General features: G+C 39.0%; 1 protein-coding gene across 2 annotated transcripts; it reads right to left on the reverse strand.

Annotated features, from left to right (window-relative positions):
- Positions 1 to 4,477: 4,477 nt before the first annotated feature.
- NOM1 (nucleolar protein with MIF4G domain 1) lies at positions 4,478 to 19,084 on the reverse strand. 2 transcript variants are annotated; one of them, XM_042802187.1, is made up of 11 exons: positions 18,204 to 19,084; positions 17,305 to 17,429; positions 16,192 to 16,387; positions 13,807 to 14,130; positions 13,160 to 13,270; positions 11,735 to 11,902; positions 11,006 to 11,127; positions 7,036 to 7,168; positions 6,539 to 6,670; positions 5,716 to 5,825; positions 4,478 to 4,690 (listed from the first exon to the last, which is right to left on the reverse strand). In XM_042802187.1, exons 1-11 carry the CDS (start codon positions 19,059 to 19,061, stop codon positions 4,513 to 4,515), a joined length of 2,457 nt encoding a protein of 818 aa, XP_042658121.1. In that variant the 5' UTR covers positions 19,062 to 19,084; the 3' UTR covers positions 4,478 to 4,512. The 2 variants fall into 2 exon arrangements, with proteins under 2 accessions (XP_042658121.1, XP_042658120.1); XM_042802186.1 differs by having other exon boundaries at positions 18,201 to 19,084.
- Between the last annotated feature and the right edge of the window lie 5,008 nt (positions 19,085 to 24,092).

Below are 24,092 nucleotides of genomic sequence, written 5' to 3' on the forward strand. Positions count from 1 at the left end.
CTTCCTATGTTTATTCTTGATAGATGCTAATTTCATTTCTTTAAGGCATTATTAGGGAAACTGCATGATATCCAATTCTGAATTGTGCATGGATCTGAATTAGTGGGAGGCTACTGTAATTAGTTTTAAAGCAAGGCTGCAGGTCACACCAGAATTCGAGGATAGCAGAGCTGTTTTATATGGGTGGCTGTGATGTTCGTGCCTGCGGGCCTCATGGTAAACTAAGCTTTACTGGAGGGCGAAGGAAAGTTCCTCCAGGAGATGAAATCACAAAATGTGGCATATGGTAAAAGAGTCATATCTCTACCTACAATTCCTGAAATCAGTCCAACCCAAAAAGTCTTGGGTTTACATCCCGCCTTTGGAATAGTGACCCTACAGATCTGTCTCCTGAAAACAAAATCGCTTCATCTGCTGCAGGAAATAAAATCACGTATTGATTCTCACACACACGGGATGTAGTCAGCCTCTAAGCCTCTGTTACACTCAATGCAACAAAAATGTGAGTATAAGAGTTGCTGCTTGTGTATTTATCAAGCTGAAAGCACTGTCGCGCACATTTGGCACCGCGCTGCTCCCGGGCTGTAACTTTTCACGTGCAAAGTTCACCCGCAGAACAATGTGAATCAAACGTTCCCAGATGTGCTTTAAGCACCGTATTGGGTTGCACACCTTCGCTCGCGTGAGGCAGGGCAGACCTGCTTGCGTCTGCGCTTTCGGAGCACGACTGATATCAACCCATCATCCCCGGTGTGCAGGACAATGGAAAAATGTCAAGTTAAAAAAGCCCTGCAGATACTTGGCCCATTCAGGTGCGGTGCTAAAACCCTGCCAAAAGGACTTGTGTATGATTTATCAGTGTAACACTCTGGCCAAAGCTAAAAAACAGACTTTACTGCCCTGTTAATTTTGATACAGAAAACAGAGAAAGTTTAAAACATCGCTGTCCAGCTTAAAAGAAAACAAAAATTGAAACTGCAATAATAGCTATGAGTGGATAGTGCAGTGCAGTTTAAAGGGGGAATTGAAATCTTCTGCTATATAGCTAATAAATTAAGCATCCAGCTTTTAGTTAAATTAAAGTTAACCATGCTGTATTTTCCACCGGCTTGTCAGGAGTAAGGATTAGGGTCACAACCATAGCTGCTTGGTTTTCCAGTGTAGTGTATTTTTCCCAATTCAAAGCCCTTTTTGGCTTATGAAGTAGTAACTCTGTGAAGTAATAACTCCCCCAAACCTTCTTTATGTAAGAATTTTGGACTCTTTAAATGACATCTCTCTTATTGGAATGATCAGAGAATGTTCCTCACAGAGGTTTGATGTTGGCTAACAGACTAATAGTCAATAGGAAGGTAACTCAACATGCTGTACTTTGTGTATGTGTGTTATTGAACATTTATTGTGCAGCAGACAAAGGAAACCGTGTCCAAGCCTGAGGTAACTCCCCCTGCAGCCTCTTCTGGCAGTCAGTGCTTAGGGTGCAGTTTTGCAGGAAGCCCCTTGCCAGCATTCGGATTTGCTGCTGTTACAGAGAGACCTTTTAGCACCGACAACCCTACTATAAGGAGGAGACACTTTGGCAGGGCTAGCTTTGCTGGTGGTGAGTTTTTTCTCCAGGGTTAAAAATATGCTATAGATAAAAAAGATATATTGTATATAGCATATATTAATACATGCATTTATACAGATACAGGATCTATAAATTATAATAGGTACAAATTTATTTATAGATAAATACAAAGTAATCTCAGCTTTCCTTTTCACCTGAGCCTTATATCCTTGGGATGTGACTGGACCAGAGAAGCGACAGCCTGCAGATGTGTATGTGCATCAATAGCACACGCAGACAGGCCTCCCCCCTCTGTCCAGCAGTGGCACTTTGGCCAGTAGGACCATGGAAAGAACTGTTAAACATGGCAAAATCCAAGACTCAGGAATTCACATTTGTCTTAGAATTGTCAAATTTCTGTTTGACAGTTATTCCCTCACCGAATCACAGGGAGAGGATGGGACTTATGCAGAATCACCTGCAGCAACTGTCCTTGTACCATGACTATGGCACTAGGGACTGTCAGTGCATTTTGGCTGCTTTCCTTGAAAACTGGGTTTTTTTAAAAAAAATTATGTTTATACATAAATGTGACAAATGTAAAAGCTGCAGGCAGGTAAAATCTGTTTTTTTCAGAAACAAAGCAAGGGCTCTAATAACTACGTTTGAATAAAACATACTATCTGTTTGGGATAAATAATACCTAATGCAAGTCTTAGTTTTAAAAAAATAGCAATTGTAATTTTATACTGTAAGTTTAAAACCATCTCCTCTAATTGCATAGCAACACCTGCACCACACTGCCTCAGGCAGCTGCAGCAAGTGAATAGACTCAGACCCATAAAACACTAGGTGATCTTTCCATGGGCAGCAAAGGGTGGGCAATTCTGATCGCCAAGCAAAGCATTCAAAAAAGGAACCAGCAGCCTGTCACATTTAATTTAAGGAAGATGTTTTGAGATTTATCTCGAGGAGTAAATTTGCCTCAATCTCCCAGCTACAGCAATGTGTTTCCATTTATGTGTTATTAAACCACAAACATGTTGAAATGCTCGGTCTACCTAAACCCCTGTGAAAAAGGTAATTAATTAGGTGGCTGCTGCAGTCCAGAGGGAGCAATTTTTACTCACTGAGGTCCTATGCATTCCACAGCAGCCAGTTTCTGGGGACTTGCACAGATTTTCTCCTGAGTCCAGCCTCCAAAACTAAAATAAAAGGTTTGGCATGGCTGTTTGCAAGGGAGCTGTTAACATGCACTCTCCTAAGTTGTGACTTCTGTATCCTTCAAAACAGAGTCAATTGTTCTGCTGCCCCTAGTTTTGTCAATGGATATGAGTTTCAAAAGTATTTTAACTGAATTTTTTTCCTCTTCTGCCTGTTGCACCTAAGATGCAACTGAGGGGAAAGGTCTGGTTTTGTATGCTTAAAAGGTGCCAATGGTATGAAACAGGCTGAAGAAAGCATCTTGCTTTGTTCTTTTGATAGTAAACTGTGTTAGCTGTTACCGTGCTAGTGTAACTTGTGATTCTGAAAATGGGTATCTCTGCTGCTAGGACCCCTTGTTCCCTACAACTTGCCCTCTCCAACAGAGGAAAGGTGAAAAAAACAACTCCCTGGCTGCTAGAGGAAGGACTCCTCTGCCTGAGAACAATACTCATACACCTGGGCAAGGAGAGTATTCTACATTAAACTCTACCTAAAAATAAATAAATAAATAAAATCTTGTCTACCTCTCTTGCTGCAGAACTGAACATTTTCTGGAGGATGCCTACTGGGAGCAAATCTTCCCATCAGGGACAGATCCAAAGCAGCTGAATAGATCAATTGGTATCAAATGCAATTAGGAGGCACCCCAAGTGAGTGGACTACTAACACCAGAGGACAAGCCTGGTTATAGGAACAGGGCTGGCAGCTCTAGCACAGGTAGATTATGCAGATGCAGTGTGTACTGTGGGCAAGAAAGTGCTTCCTCCCTGCCCCCACTCCAGGAAGGTAATTCCATTCCTGGCAAACCAGCTAGCGTAAAGCTAATACAAACAGCAAAGCCTTTAGAAAAATTTCAGTTTAATGTGTAGTGGTAAGGTGACAAAAGAAACAAACAATTAACACTAAGTGTTACGGAAAGAAATGTACCTGATTTTTTTTTTTAAAAAACATCTGAATGGAAAATGCAAGCAAATTCTTACGGAAGGTAATTCTCTTATTAAAAGACTTATACTGCTCTTATTCTTTATGCCTAGAAAAATGTGATTAACACAAGATATTAGGCAACTCCAATTTTAAAGCTGCGAAAAACAGTCTAAGAGAGCAATAAAGCTGTGCTGTGATCTCTTAAACCCAGTATAATTGGGCAAAGTCAGATCTTCAAGTTGTTTTACTACAGCTTTGAATCCAACTGAAGATCTTTTCCTGACCCACGGTCAGGTAAACAATTCACAGAATTAGCAGATAACTTCAACGCTTTAAGAAAAGTTGGTTTCTTCCAGAACTGACTCACCAGTACTTATGCCATCTAGTGGCCTCTTTCTTCAGGCAAGTACAACGATTACTTATTAAAAGCCTTTGGTTATGCCTGCTTCTTTAACACACGGTGGTCAGTACTGTGCTATTATTTTAAATGAAAGGTTAGAATATGCAATGCAGAATGCTAGTGCTGACTGGGAGTATCATCGAAGAGAAATTCATCCTCTTCTCCAGATACTAACCATCAACATGAAGCACTGGTACTAAAAAGGGACATGACAAAAAAAATACATTTTCGGTTTCTTCAAAAAGGCCTTGTATCACCTTCAGTTAAACCTGTAACTAGTGTGTAGAACAAAGTAACTGTTTACATCAAAAAGTGAATCCTTTAGAGTAACACAGCTCTCCTCAATCTCAATTATTTGGGTCTGAAAGACCAACAAAGCTTTGCACCTTCATGCAGACTCAGTTTTTCTATATGCTTTATTAGAAAAACAGAATTATAGCTTCAATTTTGGTTCTTTTGCTTCCAAAGCCCTGGTTGCTAGTTCAACTCTTTCTTTTAATAAGCTAGCTTCTTCAGCACTTTTTTGGGCTTGTATATTTTTCAGTAAGAAGTGGGTAAGGAAGAGTTTCAAGCCTTCCCGTAGAACTCCCAGTTTGGGGTTGTCAGATAACCTGTAAAGATACAGATCAAAAATAGTATTTAGTCTTCTACTGTTTCAGAAGTTTCTTGGTTTTTCTTTTCTATTTCTTCAAATAGAGACAGAGAAAAAAATCCAACCTATAAAAGGAGCTTTTCTGAAGTGCTTTTCAAATTCCCAGCAAGTCTACATTGGTTTGGCAAACAGCCCAAACACACTCAATGTACAATTGTCCCTCAACAATAAAATGGAATATTGGAGCCTTAGATTTACTCTATGAAAATAATGACATTACAGAAAAAACAAGGCAAACATCATGTTTGAGCTTCCTTGTGTTGCAGCATAATTGTTGAAACATCATAATCTATTTTTTTCTAACTTTATGTGACGTTGCGAGTTTAATACAACAAAACCATGGAATCACAGAATAATTTAAGTCAGAAAGGATGTTGTCAGGTCATCTTGTCCAACCTCCCATTTAAAGCCAGACTAATGTCCAGGTGTGGTCAGGCTGCTCAGAGTTATCCACTCAAGTCCTAAGCATCTCCAAGGATGGAGATTTCTCAGCCTTCCCATATCTCATCACCCTGTCTCATATACAAAAGTAAGACTTTCCAGACAATGTTGAATTAAAAAAAAAACAAACCCAAACAAACAAAAACCCATCAAACCTTTCCCTCATTTGCATTTATTTTTCCTTCTTACACTAAAGATACCTTCTAGCAAAGACGGCTGGCAGAGTGAATGCCACTGTACACAGATGGTAAAGCAATAAAGGAAAGCAGGTAATTACAGAACTCTGCTCATGTGACCAAAATGATACATTAAATACCCAAAAGCCTTTGTATAACACTTCTCACAGTTGTATCTATAACAGAGCCTGTACTAACACATAAATGATATGCTTCCCCCTACTCACTCAGGAGAGCTTACTTTTTAAGGGATGGATAGCTGATCTTTGGAAAAGGCACTGTATAATTCCAAATAAAATAAGGAAACTTCTTATCTTCTTAATTACTACTCACCAAGGGCTCCCTGGAGATCTCTCTGATCACTTACCTCACAAAAATGTCACTAAGTTCTTCAGCATCTGCTTTGATTAACAGCATGCTTAATACTTGTCGCAAGAAACGGACTTTGGGTTTATCTAGTTCGCTGAATTCAATTACCTAGTAGAAAGAGAGAGAATTAGATTAATCCAAGTATTTCAAACAGCTGAACTCTCTTCTAAATGAACAGCTTTTAGTGCACCAACTGGCCTCCCATATATACCGAGTCTTATGTTTGGCACAGAAGAATTAGCTGAGAATGCTGCCTCCAAAAGCCAATCAATAAGGAAAGCAGTAAACTTTCTATAGAATACCCTGCCTACTGGTACCAGTAATACCAGATATAATTTCCTAATTAGATAAATACTTCTGAAGTACCTAGGACAATCCATATAATTGTGTATTTAACACATTTCAATTACTGTCCTAATAAAATTCTATGGACTCCCTATTCTGAAACCAAGTGCTCTGTAGATTTCTTTCTGGTCTAATAAAAATCAACATCAGCTAAAAAGTGTCACACAAAAATCCACTGAGAAAGCCTGTTAAGCAAGGGGTCACAGTTCCAACTTGGATACTCTAAAGAAAATATTACAACTGCTCTAGATATAGAACTGTGTACTTTCTGTATGCCTGCGTCACCACAAGTTCCCTTTTCCCCAAATAATAGCATTACCATAATCAATTGGATCGATTTGCTAATTTTAGAACAAGTTTTTCATAGCTTATGACAATGAACAGCTGAAGTACCATCTAGGTAACAGACAAAATACATTTTCCACAGAACTAGCAAATGCAAGGAAAACAAAGAAGTATTTTGAAAACACACCAACCTTGAGAACTGAAAGTGGCAATGATTTTGTCCTTAGTAAGTGAGTCAGCAGTGAAACCAAGTTGGAGATGGCAGTTGCTGACAGGTTTTCTAAGTCTCTGATTTTGTCCCAGATACTAAACTGAAATGTCATCTAGGTGTCAAAGGAAAAAAAATAATCCTAGATATCAAGTGACTGTTCAAATGAATAACAACATAACAAAACATTTTGACCTTTTATTCTTTATGAGCCCTCTGTTGATTAACAGAGATGCTTGATCAGACTGTTCAATTCTCTTAAAGTATGTAAAACAGAGGAAAGCAAACTTTCTGCAGTAGTTATTTTATTTCCTATTCAGATCTGATCACGGGTATGTCTTACTGAATACATAGCTATATGAGTAGAATTTTTCCTCAGGATCAAGATATTAACAGGCATGCATCTATTCTCAGGTATTTAATAACTATCTTCCTAAACACAATAATGACATTAAAACAAAGAAACTGATTTTTCTTCACCTGAAATCGTCTTTCATATTCACAAAATTTGTTAGCCAAAAATGCATAGAAGGGGTTATATGTCTTCTCCTGTAGGCAGCAATAAAGGACAACATGAACAATTTCTCTCTCTTGCTGATCTTTCAGTCCAAGCCTAAAATTAAGCAAGAGAATGAGAATGGTTTAATAAGGAAAACGTTACTGCCACAAAGTAACAGCTACAGTCAACATCCCAGAGCAATACTTAAAAAACCCCCCACAAACACCACATTAAATTTTACTTGTTAGAAAGTTCTTACAGTCTTTAAAACACTGAATGGACTCAAACCCTTAAGACTGCAGGCTAAATCAGTATTCTGGTATGGCAATATGGAAATGCTACAGTATTATCCGTGTTAAAGGACTGCTGCAAAAACAAGACCTCAAACAGAAGTGTAATGATACAAATATAATTACCCCCTGGGGAAGGAAAGGTAGCCCACTTCATGCTTGCAGCTCTCCATGAAGAAAAACAGAGAGGGCACTGCCATCATTGAGTCTTGTGCCTTTGAATGCAGCAGTAGCACTGCAGCAAGTGCTGCTGCATGGTGCACCAATATGGAAGTTAAATAGTGAAAGAAGAACTGTAGGGCCCTGTTGCAGTTATCTCACATTTGTACCTATGGTCATGGGAGGAAACCCAGCCTTTGGATCAGTATAAGCCTATTTACTGAAACATGTCCAGGGCCCTTCACTTCTGTAGTACTCACTAGGGATAAGAAAATATTTTAAGATGTTTTTCCTACCGAGTTGGTGATATGAATCTTTTAATCTCTAAGTCAACTCTGTTGTATATACTACTCATATACTACTTGAAATTCATTATTGTTTGATAGTAGCCTAAGAGAATGCAGTCAGTAATTTCAAAGCACCTTAAAAAAAAAAAAAAAAAGCAAGCCTGAAGAAAACAGTCAGTATCAAAGAATATTTATGTTGGCTGCTTCAGCATATATGCCAAGGGCTGAAGAACTTTCCCACTTGAACAGCTGACCAGTCTAACAGAGGACTGCAACCCTCTGGCAGGAAATGGCAACTAACTCGCAGTGCACCCATTCTGTGAATATGATTTAGCTTCCAGGGCTGTCAAATGCTTGGCAGCATTAAAACCAATTAACATGAAAAATGCTTTGTATTATAAACTGAAAAATGTCAAACAAACTTATTTTCATTGCTTCAAGCTCAAGTTTTGTATGGCATTAGTACAACTCAAGTGTATTTTCTAACTAAGTTTGATTCCACTGGAACTTGCTCTACTGTCTGTGGTTTGTCATTGCTTGATTCTAATACCCCTTGATTGTATACCCCTCCGGACATCTGACAGTGCATTTGATCAGACACACACTAGATTAACAGAGAAAATAATGTCTTTCAGCCAAAAACCCCCAGAACTTAGAACTTTACAACAGAAAAATCTGGGATGATTTCTAGGCTGATTGCTAATGAATGGCAAAAACCTAGAAGTCTGCTTTTCCGGAAGAGACCAGCACTCTAAGTGCTGTGTCTGTGATATAATTCGCTTGTTCTCCCATCAGCCAAGTTCTATCTGATTTTATTACAAAGCAACAAAAGGATTTTTGTTGGTTTTTTTTTTTTTTTAATACACAGGTTCTCAGACACTGGACATGTATTTAACAGATGGCTTGTGAAGTTACATTGCAATCACTAATTTGGCACACACTTTTTCCTTGTTCATCACCACTTCTATCATGATTTCCTTATTTAGGAAATAACTGATGTTGCCAGACAGCTGGAACAGAGTAAATCAGCACTTTGATGTTCGATTTTGTTCTTACTTTCATTTTTTCACAGTCCTATCAGTGTTTTATTTTTTCAGACCTAGCATTCCTAAACATCTAAAATTTAAGATTCAGAATTGTCTTTCACTGCTGAGCTGCACCATAAACCTGTACAGATTTCATAAGCCTGATAATTTTCCATAAAGAATATGCAATCACCTCATCCATTAAATCACTGTTGAGTTACAGTATTCCCACAGACTTGTATCTCCTGATCACTTTAAAAATTTCCTGCTGTATATAACTGCCCCTGAAGTAGGTTATCACCAGCAGAAGCCTGCCTCTAAGTAGGTTAGTTATCACCTGCTGAAGCTCAAGACTATCATTGCCTTTAGATCAAAAATAGCAATGCTCAAACCCACTTTTTAAAAGTCAGTTCAAATTATTTTAGTAGATACACATACTCGCTCCCCTGAATTACACATCACACTACAAGAGGGCATCTAAGACTTAGACAAGTTCAGTTTTTCGTCAGATGTAAAATTCCTCAAATTCTTCATCTCCATGAAATAGCTTTAAAAATCACCCTTCTATCAAACTTAAGAAGCATTCATTCCCCCTCCTGTGTGAATCTGTGGCTTGTGAAGGAGGTGTGGCCTTTCAACTGATGAAATGGATCAACTCTCACTCTCTCCTGTCTCCAGTGATGTTCCCAACCCTCCCTCTACATTGACACTTCTGCAATCACAAGCTGGGCCACTTCAGGGAGCTGTTCTGGCTTCAAACTAATTACTTTCTTTTGCTGCAAGGAGAAAGACAAGCAAAACTATAGCAGCCTGGATTTAAAATGGTTTAAGTTACTATTTAACCACACCTTAACTCTGCCAGAGACCAAGCAGCAGATGAATCAACAAGCACAGCTAAAAATACTTTTTTTTTGTATCTTTCTCATGCTCTCCTTCATGAGACTGACATCAAACATATGATTCCCATACCCTCTGGCACACATGTTCACATTGAAGTTAATTCCTTCACTGACAATTCTGTGTACTTTTCATTATACTCTGCCAGATGTGGGCAGATTTGAGAATTCCTCTTTGAGTTTGCTGTATAAAAATGACTATCAAATACACACCAGGCAATCTGCAGACGGTTTTTCTGCCAAGCCTGTACATATACAGATTTGTATACTAGTTTAAATAGCACAGATGAGAGTCAAGGATCAATTTGCAAATTGAGCTACCAGGCCTTGGCAAGAACTGCAGCAGCAGCAGCTAATTTCTTTTAATTGAACAGGCCATATTAAGATATTGGAATGACTCCATCACAGTCTTAAATCCAAGCTGTGTTTTGCAGAAGTGGCATTTAATCAAATATTAGTTGACTTTATTACAAAGTCTGTTTTGGTTTGGTTAGCAAATTAAATAATTGCATGTCATCCTGGTAAGACAATTCCCTTGAATTACAAGGCTGCAATAGAAGAGTTCAGACCTGATCTCTCCCCTCCCAGTTACTACAGGCTTACAATTAATACTCTGACAAACACAAAGAATGGCTTAGTTTAAGCTTTTCCCTGATCACATCTTCTAAAAAGCTGTTTGCCCAGTGGTAAGGAAAATGGTCTTAACATGAAATGTGACCCTGGAGCAAATCCAAAACTAATAAATTCTGCAAGAGGGAAGTGGAGGTGCTAGAACACTACCAGGGCATGCAAGTACAGACAGAGACCTATAAGGTGACTTAACAAGGTGGAAAGAAGTAAGGGAAGTGGCAGTAGTATGGAAATCCAGCAGAAAAAAAAAAAAAAAAAAAAAAAAAAAAGTCAAGATACGTTCTGAAGGGGGCTCTGGTCTACCTCTGTACAAAAGCAAGACTGCAACAGCCTTCCATCTGCTAGACCAGGATACACATCTTCAATGCAAAAAGATACAGGCTCCTTAAGTCAAAAGATGCTGCAAATCAGTTATAGACATGAGTGACAGTAACAGGGGATACTCCTGTCTTCTGACTGCCAGTCAGTTCTGCCTGCCTCAACAGTCCTTACACCAGGGTTTTGGTCCCTTCTCCTACTCTTTTACCCTACGTGGATCCCTAGCTATGCACTTCTTTAATTGTATTATCATCTAAATGCTCTTAAGCCCAGACCAGTAATTTTTGGAACCCAGCTAACACTGTTTTTTAGTTCTGGGCTGTCTTCTGTGCTAGTCTGTACTTACTTGAGAAGCTTTTCAAAGGCATCCAGGAAGTCTTCACTTGTCATCAAGACACAAAAAATACTTCTCCTGATATCGGTGTTCATTCTCTGTTTACGAGCTAGCTCCATTATCTTTGAATTCACCTGAAAAAAAAAAAAAATTAAATGCTGTTTTATTTATGCTTGCTTTAAGAAAGCTGTTTCTGTGCAGCCTCGGATAAGACCATTAAGAAAGATATCTAGTAAACTATGAAGCAGCAGTCCAAAGGTCCTGAGCTTTTGTCCAGAGGCATAGGCATCATCAGGAGATTTTTCAACTAGGGAAATATCTTAATTGTGCCAATTATTTTCAAGACGTGCTTCTCTAAAGTAAGTCACCACAACCACCTCACCACACTACTTTTAGAATCATCTTAGATATATGTCACCGACGGACAGACAACACTACCTGTCAGAATTCGTACTAGCGAATGCACTTTTAAATCAAGTCTCTACTTCCACTTACGTAAGCTACTTTTTCAATTCCACAGGATAAGAAAAAACAAGATATACCATAATATTTGTAGTAACAACTCTCAGGAAGAGCATGAGTACAACATTTTAAAAAGAGCAGAATTTACAGTCCAAAAGCTTAGTCTTACAAGAGTCCATGAAGGCTTTTTTGGTGGGCTCTGAAATGAACCTATTCACATGTATGAATAATATTCAAAAGATCACAATTAGACTTGTAACTAGCACCACTTGGATTTACCTTTCCTATATGCAGTTTTTGCTGAGTCTTGCTGTTTGTGTCATTGATCATTGGTGCTCCACTCCAGGATGACCCTATGATCCACCAACGACCAACCTGATCAGCACTGAGGAGAGATTCCAGGGAGACACGGAGCTGAGTTTCTTTTCCAGAACCACTCCCGTGAACCTTAAATAACAAAAAAAAAAAAAGAAGAAGCTTTTATTTGAAGATTTATTTTTTTAAAAAAAGAACACAAGAAACACTTCAGTGACTTAAAATTACTTTTAAACTAATACTTTAAACAAGTGACTCAATCTCCATAGCGGTCTTCACATGTCCCTTCCCACCTTTAGTTTCAGCCAGCAATATGAAAAGAATTTACAAGTTTCCCATATGCTCTAATTTCTCAACTACAAATTGCTTAAATCTACATTTAGAAGCTCTTGATTTTTTTTTAAATAATAAAAAAAAAAGAGATAATCAATTAAAAAGAAGTCTTCTTCCAATCTTAAAACTTGATTAGAATTCAGACTTGATGCTGACATTGAAAAATCAGCTGCAGCATCTTACAATCTGGTCATGATTTTCCTTTTAAACACTTGTGATCAAAGAAAATGACATGACAATCTGCCTTAAGTTTTGTACAATTCAAACAACAAGAAGCTTTAACTCTTTGAACAAAATAAGATTTTACAACAAAAGAGTCTAGAAACATACCAGAAGGACTGTGAAAATTTAAGAAGGAAGTTCTAGAGAACGAGGTTACCTAGCATATTTTTGCCTGGCCTATTATCACTGACGTGCACATCCCGCACTTAGAAATTTCTGAGAAATAAGATCCTTTAGGTGTTGTAGAAAGTAGTGTAATTTTCAGGTTGGAGATACATGGAGTCTAAAACCAGACTCACGTCCTGTGAAAATTAATTAGTTCTCAACCCAGAGATAATCCCTTTCATGCATTTTATACTTGGTTAGTCTAGACAAACTGCCCCCTCTCTGACAAAAAAAAAAAAAAAACACAAAACCACCAAACAAATTCCAGGTTTTCAGAACTGTTAGACTTCCAAAATAATTCTGGAGAAGTTAGGAGCGGGTGTCTGCATCCAAAATCTATGGAAAAAAGAACTTGTTATAATGACTCATTTCTTCTGCATAATCATTAAAGATCCCACAATCTCTTTTTCAAGTATAGGACTTTGAGGCAAAGTCTTTGGCTAAGTATTATGTCCTTTCTCAAACTGTTCTGCAGAAGGCTGGTTGACTGCTGACTTAACTTGGACACAGGACATACTACTTAATGATCTATGAAGTGCCTCTGTCCACAAAAGTTTCAGACTGTTAAATGAACTAAAAAACACTATAGCCCATCAAGCCAATGTACAATACAAATAATTCCTTCTAGTTTAAGAATAACTATACTATGTATGCTAGGAAAGTTCTCACCAGTGTTCTCTGTAATTTGCGGAGCTTTTCAACTGGTTCAGGATCATAACCAGGAATCTTACGCATGTCATTATTCCTTAGTGCCAACATAGTCTCTAGCATAAAACGAACCTATGGGGAAAAGAGATATTTCTGTGGATTATGTGTTGGAAGTTTATTAAATAAAGTAGAAAGTATACTTTGAAATTATTATTCTGTGAGAGTAAGCAGCTCCGCTGGCAGTATACATCAAAATTTACATTACATGAATACAAATACAGAGAAGGATGTTTACTTTTAACTCAATTTAATAAAAAATATTTGTGTTCAAGCTTCAATTCAAAGCTTGATCTGCTAAACATCATGCCTCAGTAACCATTTTTTGAAGTGTACAATGTAGCATGAAACAGAGGCATTATCCATTGTATAAGACACAGGAGAGTCTTAGTCTCACCCATTACAAGTATTTTGGTGTCTGTGTCCTAAGAACTAATGAAAAAAGACAGAAAAGAAGAATGAAAATAACTGAATGCAACAACTAAACCCTAATGGTAACTCAGAAGCTAAATAGAGTGTAACAGAAAACATTGTAGTAAATTAACACATGCATCCAAGTCTATAAAAGTCTATTCAGAACAGAAGAATCTTTAAAGCACACACACACATACCCTAGTCTGATCCTGGAGTTTCTTCTCCGCTGTGTTTGCTTTCCTCTGGGCTTCGGTGATCAGTTCCTTCAAAGCCAATGCATCATCTTTTCTTAAGGAAAAGCCCACATTTTTCAGAAGAAACAAAATCAACTCAATCTCTTTTTCAGTGAATATGCTAACAAGCTTTTTCAGAATATCAAAGATCAGCAGGGAATGAACCACATGGAAGTTATACAGATGAGCAATCAAGGCAAGCAGATTTTCACATTCTTTCCCTTCAGCATCACTTTTACATAGTTCATCAAATTTCCTCACCACGGCTTCCAAAAAGTGAGCACCGACCTGGCAATAGTTCCATTAAGGGGGAAAAAGAAATAATAAAAAAATCCAGAAGTTAACTGTAAGCAGAATTTATAGACATCTGTAAAACATTCATTTTGGGGGCACTGCCACTATTAATTTTAAAGTGATATTCTTGTTTCACTCAACTAATATGGATGTTCTACAGTTACATATACAAGTATCTAAGTGGCATGACATTTTCTTAAAGTATATGTTATTTACATCTCACATGTGACATCCAGTTGCCTTTTAAAGTCTGTGCAAGAAAAGCAAATGTTATGAACTTACAGTACACATACATCAGAATTTGTTTACATAATTTTCATGGATACACATTAGCATCTTCCCAGCTGTCAGGCTAGCATGCTGTTACTGCTACTCACTCATCCAGTAAAAACTGCATGTCAAACACCAAATGCATCAGAGTTCATCATGCCAGAAAAAAAATTTTAACAGGAAGGTAAAAAATAATACTGTAAAACAACTCCCCACATACCAAGCTGTCACAGTTGCTGAGCATGAGCTTAGGCTGATTTTGAAGTGGGGATAAACTTAGCCATTTGTCAATGGTACAGCTGGGAAAACAGATTTTGAATCTCCATATTTGTGAAGAAAGAACTGATGCTAAAGACCGGAATTAGAAAGCATACCAAAATATAGGTAGGTAATGAATATATTACTGCTAAACAAGGCCCCCACACCCATCCCTCCCCATTATTATGTTGCTAATATTTGCTGACTGTTCTTATGAAAACCAGAAGTCCCAGTAGTGATACTGACTTGCATTACAATCCTTGACCAGCTTACGTCATCATATTAAACAAATGTATAAATACAGTTTTTGGAATCCCAACTTCTGTACTACTCAAACTAATCTTAAATCAGCCGTGCTATTTTGTCTAATGCATATTCTACACTTATTTTACTGACAAAATAATGGGGTTTTATAGCATACTTAAATACTACACTCCTAGATTCCAAGATGCTGTGTAATAGAGTCGGTAGCACAGAATACAGTTTTTGTATCATCTATCTATTTCTAACACCTATTAGTGTATCTATATCTAAAACCCATTACTAGGTATTTTGCAAAGTTTCAACTTCAAAAAAGATTGTGTTTCTCTTCTTAAAACAGCATTGTAATATTACATTTTATTTCCAGTCAGAACTGCCTTTCAAGCAGCAAAGAGGAACAAAACTGGGTTTAATGGCAAGGCTGCATGGAGAAAGCTGCTGTAATTGCAGCTGTCTAATATTATATATGGTTTCAGGGACAGCATTCAGGTCACTATATGACAAACTGAAGAACTTGCATCAATACATCTTTTGCTTTGAAATACAGAAAGAAAATGTAACTTGATGGGAACATGGCGTTTAAACACCCCAGTTTCCTGAGAGACATTTCACCGAAATTAGGTAAAATCGTCCCTTTGACACTGTTAGTTTCAGCTTCTTCTTAACAATAAGCAAGAGATACTTTATCTCAATCATTCATCAGGCTTAAAAACACAAAAGAAAAACCTCCACAAAGTTTGCCATGCTTTTTTGAAGTTTTTGATATTCTCGAGTCATCGACATACCTAGTTAATTCCACTGGTGATGTGCATGACTGAGCTTTAAAAAAGGACTTTTTCCACTGATGTAAAGGGATTTCTGTAACTGTAGCGCTTTCCTTATCTGGATACACATCGTTCAAGACCAATAACTTCAGATACCCATGAGAACAGAAATGGTTTAGTGTAATTAAAGAGGAGAAAATTGGAAACTTAGAAAAAAATCAGTTTTATGGATGCAGAAAGATTTTGACTTAAAAAATTATGTTTTTATAACTGACCAGTGGTAACTCATGGAGGAAATAAATTAATCAGATAAAGCAACAGACTTGGTCCCTTTCACTTGTGGACACCTAGCAAATAAACTACAAATACTGATGAAATTCGACCAGAGATGCTTTTTAGTGACACACAATCAAAAATTAAAAGGCAATTCAAACCAAATATCAAGGAAAACACTCTATAATCTGTATTACTAAACAGAACTAGTCTCAAACACAAAAATTACCTCTATTCCAATGTTATGATGAAGAATGCTGACCAAAAGGACGTGCTCCATCATCAGTCTTGCAGGCATGGCAACTGCAGTAACACAAGCATTCATGAGAATATCTGTCAGAGTTTCATTCATGTCCTTTCTGCTGTTGGCCATGTACAGCTCTTCCATCTGTCCACTAATGGAGGACAAATTTGGTTCACTCAACCTATTAAGAAACAAAAGACAATGTTCACTTTTTCTTTTCTTTACATGGTTCCACAATTTTCAATCTACCCAGCAAACCACCTGTTCTTTTTAGAGAAACTAGCCTGGCTTAAGAAGAAAGATTGAAAAGATACCGTGCTCACTAAACTAAAAAAGCACAACATATGTGTGTTTTTTTTTTTTTTTAATATTTAATATTTAAATGCAAAACCATAGTGTTTTATAAATACTCCCGCTAATATCAACGTGCTTACTGTCACACTGAACAGACTTATTAAGAAAATAGTTTTAACTATGGCACATCACAGTCTCTGCAGAAATTAAGTATGAAAATACCTCATACTTTTCTAACGTATAAGGTATATAAAATTCTAAACAACTGAACAGACTGCATATTGTAGTCTTCATTTTACAGGTAACATGGATGAAAGAAAATGCCAATAGATTTGTTATTTTTAAAATATTCCAAAACATGTGAAAGCGTTAAGTGTTTTTTCTGGTTTTCAGTACTTTAATCTATCAAGTGCTGCTACTCCTCAGTTGTAGTGTGGGATAAATTTATTTAATTTAAAAAAGAAAAAATATGCTTTTTTGGGGGGAGTTATAACTTACACTATAAGGTTTTTTTATAGGCATACTCCAACTGACACTTAGTGAATTATACCTAGCACTTGCAGGCAACTGCTGTGTGGAATTCAGCCCAATCTTAAATTTATTTTCTAGATTTTTCAACTTCTATAATGACCAGCTTTGAAGAATTTATATCAACAAAGATAATTATTATTAAGAATAGCAGACATGATTGCCAACTTAAAATCAGTTTGTGAAGAGAAAAGTCACATTCTTGCCACTTTTCTTTGAATGATTAACACTGTCACATCAAACCAGAAAGATTAATGACTTTCCTTATTACATTACCTATTAATGAGACCATTCACCATTTTCTTCAGTCTTCCCAATTCTTCTCTTTTCTTGTCATCCTGTGTCTCCTGAGCTTTCCTTACTTGAGGGGGAACATACTTCGTAGCTCTATGATTATGATTCTTACCAGGAAAACAATAAGATACCAAATGAGACCAGTATCTTAAATATTTGAACACAAATATACATTTCTATTTAAGACTAATATACAAAACTTTTAGTTTATATTCTACCATCTAATAACTAACACCAAAGAAACAGCATCATACAGAAAAGGAGCATGCGACAAGTTACTGCTTATGACCAATCTGATGGCAGCAAACCCCTTCCTCCCTTTACATGTAATTTTATTTAAGTTATTGTTATTAAAACTTGGCAGGTCTTGGTTTTATCAGCTGCAGATGTACTAGCAGTTTAAGTTGTGCCATGTGGGCTAAATGACGCATTTGACTTCCTCCACCTATGCTACAAGACCTAACACAGGCAGAACCTCTGGGAACATCCAGAAGTAACACTTCAGTTTGCAACAGATACTAATTTTAACATAGAGCTCTCTTTGCTCTTAGAAAAAGTGCTTAATCGTGTTCTTAAACTCTAAAGCCATGGTAGTTCCTTTTATTTGCTAACCTTGTATGTAGAGACAAGGCCACATGCCTTGTGCTCCAGAGCATTATCTACTAGCATCCTCACTCGGGGGAATTCTACCCTCCACACCTAACAGTCCCTAGGACTTTGCAGGCCTCCGAAGTCAACTGTTGCTGGGCCTGGTGATGTTTTGACCCACGACAACGCCCTATGTGGCCTGACTGGGCCGAGTAAACTCTTCTTTATGTGCAGATTTGCGGCATGTACTTTGAGAAGCAGGTTTGCGTTATCTGAGGCAAACACCTTACCTCCTCCTCCTCTTCCTCCTCCTCCTCCTCGCTCGGGGGCTCGCTGGCCTCAGGCACCCCGCCGCCCCCGAGGGACGAGGACGAGCTCTCGCTCTCCCACTGTCCTTCCACATCGCCCCCCTCGCAGGGGTCTGAGGCGTCCTCCGAATCCTTCTCACTCTCCGGCTCCGGCTGGCCCTCCCGCCGCCCTGGAGCCTCCTCCGCCTCCTCCTCGCTGCTCTCGCACAGCTCGCTGAGGCCGGCCCGGGAGCCCAGAGCGCCCAGCACGTAGCCCAGCCCGTCCCGCAGGAAGCTCTGTGGCAGCTTCTCCGCCGCGGCCCCCTCCTGCTTCTTGCGGCGCTTGCCAAGCCCCAGCCGCCGCTCCAGGCGCCGGATCTCCTTCTCCTCCTCCTCGTTGGCCTGCAGCAGGGCACGCTTCCGCGCCGAGGCGGTTGCGGCGGCTGCCGCGCCGGGGGTTGCCGGCACCGGCGGCTTCGCCACCTCTTGCTGCCGCGGCGGCCCCGGCCGCTGCTTTCCAACGGTGGCGGCGGGCGAGGCCGGGGCTCTGGGGCGGGCGGCAGGAGCCGGCTTGGCAGGGGCCTGCTTGACCGGGGCGGCGGGGACCTCCACCGGCTCCCCGCGCTGGAGGCGGCGGCGGCGGCTCCGCTTGAGCCTGCGCTTCTCCTTCCTCGCGTCCCGGCGGCTCCTGCGGTTCTGCTTCTCCGAGTCTTTCAGCAGAGTCAGCGGCGGCTGGTCGCCGGCTGCCTGCACGAACTCCTGCACCGCTTGCCGCAGCCTGTCCAGTTTTCCGCCGCGGCGAGCGCGGGCGGCCCGCGGCCGCTTCATCTTCCCCTCAGCCACGCCGCCCCTGGGCGCTGCCATCTTGGGGAAGAGCTAACCTTCCTCTTCCGCCGCCCGGCCGCCATTTCGGGCAGCGGCGCCCCCTGCTGGACGCGGGGCGGCCCCCGCTCTGAGGACATGGGCCCTGGCGGGCTGGGGCTCGCTTGGAACTTGCAACAAAGCAGCTGAATCGGTAGAGGTCCCCCCCCCTTTTTTTTTTTTTTTTTAAATTATATTTAAGAAAATTCAAGACTTGCCCCTCTTCTTACAGAATAGGCTGGAACAATTCATCCATCGTAGCCCTGGCTGCGTTCACAAGGCCCTGGTGCCCACTGGGCATGAGGCTCTTGCTAACGCCCCGCGAGGCAGCAGCAGCTGAGGGACATCAGTGGCCCTGGCTTCTCCAACACCTGCCCAGTCCCGTATTCTAAGCGCTTTCCAACCCTGCCAAGCCCAGGTGTCTCTTCCTGAGCATGCTAGAGACAACGTCCACATCTGCAGCCTCTCTCCGCTGCTAACTTCTGTTGGGATGTTTCCATCCACAGCAGTGCGTAGGACAGGGTGATGGAGCTGCTGGGACTGGCGGCCCCTGCCACAGGGATGGGATTCTCCCCTCTCTGCGTGGCCTGGCGCATACAGCAGGTGACAACTTGTCTGTCATTTATGTGATCAGAGGGAATTAAATGTCCTATGGCAGTTTGCTGCTGTCAGCAGGAAACCCAATTGGTTGGTCTTATTTTTAGTCTCTTTGCTGTACTCTTGGGCTTATGTAACCTGCTGGATGTGTGTGTCTGGCCCTGTGTCTGCGTCCTCTCCTCTCACCAACTTTGAAATCTAGTACCAGTTTCAGTCACGTCTGGCAGATGCCTGGATTTCCCCGAAACACTGCATTTCCCCAAGTTTCATCCAAATAGGTGGCTGGGTAGAGGAAGGAATTTCTCAGCTGAAAAAATTGCCACAAGATGAGCTTAGACCTTAGCAGACACCAGAAAACACAAACTAAAGCCAGTGCATATAACCCAGTTTCAGAAAAAGGGTCAGTCCTGAATCTCCTGCAGGGACCAAATCCATAGGAAGTCAGGTTTAATTATTTTGTTCTCTGGTGTTTCACTCCTGACCTCTTTTGAACAATGAAGTACTGCACAAGACTTATATTTTACTTGAAAAAGTAATATGTCTTTATTATTCAGAATATTATTTTTGTCTATGCATGTTTCCATTTTCTCTCATTACATCATATGTCCTAGATGACCCATGCTTCAGAAATCCAGATTTCTTGAGGCTGAAGTATAATGAATCTTTCACCTTCAGTGACAAATACGTTGCATTGATTTGTCAAGGCACTCCTTTTGGTAAATTTTAAACTATATATTATGCTATAATTTATTGCTGGGCTGCTCTTTATTCATGCACAGAGAGCTCACATGCATTTTGCATCCTATTTATAGATTTATTGATAGCAGTAATCCAGCAACATGCCAGAATGCTATAGGTAAAAGCAGCTGAATATAATTTGAGAAAATATTATATACCTTTAAAACTCTGAGACTTGCATCTTCCTTCTGTCTCATCGTGTAATTTGTCATTCAGGGCAACAGAGCTTTCCAATAATGGGAAATTTCACGTATCTTCAGAGAAAATGTGAATATTTGCCTTCTTCAGTACTTCATATCACAAAGCAAAATGTGGAAAGCATGTATTTTACTGAATTCCATAATCCCAAATTTGGATGAGAATGGGCGTGCTACTTCTGTAAAAAAAATATTAATAGGATTATTATCACCTGTTTGTGAAGTAAAAATACTTTCTAAGAATTAAAACAGTGTTTCAGAAAAAGTATAAATATAATCGTCAAGAAAATGTAATATTGAAAGAAATATCTATCTGCTAAGTAGACTAATTCAGCATTTAAATCTAGTGATGCCATATCTAAATAAATACAACAAATATTTCACATACTATCCTAGAATATTGTGTTTTATTATTTTATATTTATGAATTTGGCTTCAAGAACCTGGTAAATACAATTATCTTAAAATCTAAAATGTGAATAATTAGAAACTCTGTCAACTACTCTTCCAACTTTCCTGTGTTGTCTAAATACCAGGAAAGGGGAGAAATCCAGTTTCCATTTTATGAATCTCACATTTAGATCTCTGTGTCATATTGGCATAATTTACCAAATAGGAATTCTGAATTGAGAGAACATTTTGTAATTGTTCTTTGTTTTGACAGTGATACTGTAGCAGAGAACAAGCTGCAAGGGCAGGTTTCGCATTTGGAATGAAGTTGAACATAATGGCATGATTCACTGGAAATTAAAGTTCATATAGAATTGTTATTTCAGGAAATTGTTGCTTCCTGCTGAGATAATATTTGTGAACAGATTGCCTTTCCTATTAAACTATATTCATGGATTTTTTTTTTTGCTTTGTTTTTTTTTTTTTTTTTTTTTTTTTTTTTCCCCCCCTCAGCAGAATGAGCAAAATACAATTCTTTTAGCTGTCTGCTATTGTCTCCTGGTCACCTCCCATGTGCCATGAAAATGTGATTTAGTGACTACATAGTACACATAGGTAGATTCTGGCTCTTTTGTAATTTGCAACTATTGAGAATATTGTGCTATTTATCACCATATAAAATATCAAAGCAGCACCAGAAAGACTTTTAGAGTGAGCTCATAGGTTCATTCTTTGTTCTTATCAATGGAGAAAACAGCCTGATATATGGAAGAATATCGCTTTATATCCAAAGACTTTTTTGACTATGCAGACTGAAAGGTTTGTGCCAGAATGAATTTATTCTAAGCAGTGAGAGCCTCAGAACAGTGAAGTTACTTGAAGACTGCTGTGAGTCTCTAGCATGACATCCATCTACTTGAGGTATTGTTTCCTCCATGTTATACTGTCACCACTGGGATCAGCAGGACTGAAATTTGACCTGCTGAGAGAGATTGTCTGTGGAAGCATACTCTTCCTCTGGATATATTTTCCAAAGTCTCAAGGCATTACAAAGCTGTTGGCTCTTCCAATGTGCTTCAGTTCCATCTATTTCAGAAGGTATTGGTAGGTGGGGAAAGTGATTTCCTAGGTGTTTTAAAGTTATTTCTGTTGCTCAGAATCTGGTTGACCTTTTTTTCCAGATGGTATGTGCTAAGCAATTTCTGAAAGCTTGATCCTTATAAAACTTAGGTCAGGCATGATGAAAACCGAACTACACAGATACTCTAGAAAAAAAATATCTGTCCTGGCACTTACTCCCACAACTTCCACAATCTTTGTACCTGACCTTGGGCTTGTCATTTATCTTCTCCATGCTGTTTTTGCACAAAATGACTTGTCCTCCATCATTCTGAGACTAGGGCCATGCAAATATATCCTCCTATATCTCCAGGTTTTCCTGCTGAAGGCAGCATACCCGCAGCACCTTATTACTGCCTCTGTTCTGGGGCTGCCCCAACAGATTTGCTGACTGAAAGCTGTTTGCTGAGTTTTTGATATAATTGCTTTCTTTTAGTTATCAAGATCAATGTCCTTTCAGTCAGTGCTGACTGGTGACACTCACTAAAAGAGATCTACAGTTAGTTTAAGCTAATTTAGGCTGTTTTGATTGAGACAAATTAGGAAGTAACCATATGAGTAACTCTGCAAGGGGATGCCTGTAGCTCCACCCCTTCCCCAAAAAAGAAGCAGCTGCAAGTGGTAACCTCAGCTGGCAAAACTAGAGTAGGGAGATGTGTATTCAATGATTTTAATCATTAATATCTTTTAGTTCATTGGAAGGAAGGAGTGGGTACTAAAGGTTATTATTTAGACAAATGATCCAAAAGACAAGCATAAAAAAGACAGATATGCTAGGTGAAAGCAGAAACCCATTTCCCCAATCCATTAACATTTTTAGTTTTAAACTATAAGGAGATTATCTAATAAGTGATACAAGGATGACTGAAAAAAATGTAATCAGATGACTTTTGTGTTATTGAAAGGAAGAGGTAGGTTGCAACTAAAATGAGCTTTTAAATTAGTGCTTTGTGCACATCACAATTTAAAAAAAACACAATTATAAATCAGGATAGCATCATTGATCAAAGTCCCACATTATGGCACTTTGCATTTCCTATATGAAATTTATATAATCAAAGTTTCTGTGCCAAGAAATGTCTCAATGGGAGACTTAACTCTATGCTGAACGCTGACCTTTATCTAAAGAACACTTGTATTGTCATTTATAAGGCAGTTTTCGCCAAAAAAAACATAAATATTTAACAAGGGACATTTCCTTTTCCCTCTGTTCTTTCTCCTTTGTTGTTAACTGCTTAACTTTAACATACCAGTTGTAATTCTATTCCCTGAAGATCAATCTTTATTTTTATTAGCTATTTCTTTAATTCCAACAAAGGAACTTTAGAAAAAGAATACTTGGAAGTAGGAGTGACACTCTGGAATAAATACCTATGAATGCTTGAATTCAACAAACAAATCCCTTAAATTAAACAGTTACTGTTACTTTGTCAAAACCACCTTTCACCTGGTAATCTATAAAAAGTGAAAACACTGGCAAGAGTAAGTATGACGTAGGAGCAATTCCACCAGCAGTAGTTTGCAGCGTTACTGTTCATCCCACTGCTAACACTGTCTTTTTTTATACATGGTATATGGTAATTGTTTTCAGGGATAATTAATTTCCAACAGCTTTTTCTAGCTCAGTGGGGTGCTCATAGCTGTTAAAATCTTACTGCATTTTTCCTGAGTCTTTGTTAAACATGCAAAATATTACACATATCTGAGCCAAAGACAATGAAGTATTTGGAGGTATTTCCAAAATGACAGCAAACTTTGGATCTGATAGCTTGTACTGTAACAACAATACCAACTCATACCTATTGGTTGCCATTCTACATCTTAATCTCAGTTTCTACAATGCATTTTGTTATCATTTGTAATATAGTATTAATTTAATACATAGTTCCTCTACGGGAACTTTACTTACCTGACCAGAGTGCAGCAGTGGGCTCTGCATACCACATCTTTAGTTAAAGACCACTCTCTCAAAGTACTTTGAAATAGCAACACT

This window comes from Tyto alba, unplaced genomic scaffold, assembly GCF_018691265.1.
Source record: "Tyto alba isolate M040663 unplaced genomic scaffold, T.alba_DEE_v4.0 Super-Scaffold_38, whole genome shotgun sequence".
NCBI lineage: Eukaryota > Metazoa > Chordata > Aves > Strigiformes > Tytonidae > Tyto > Tyto alba.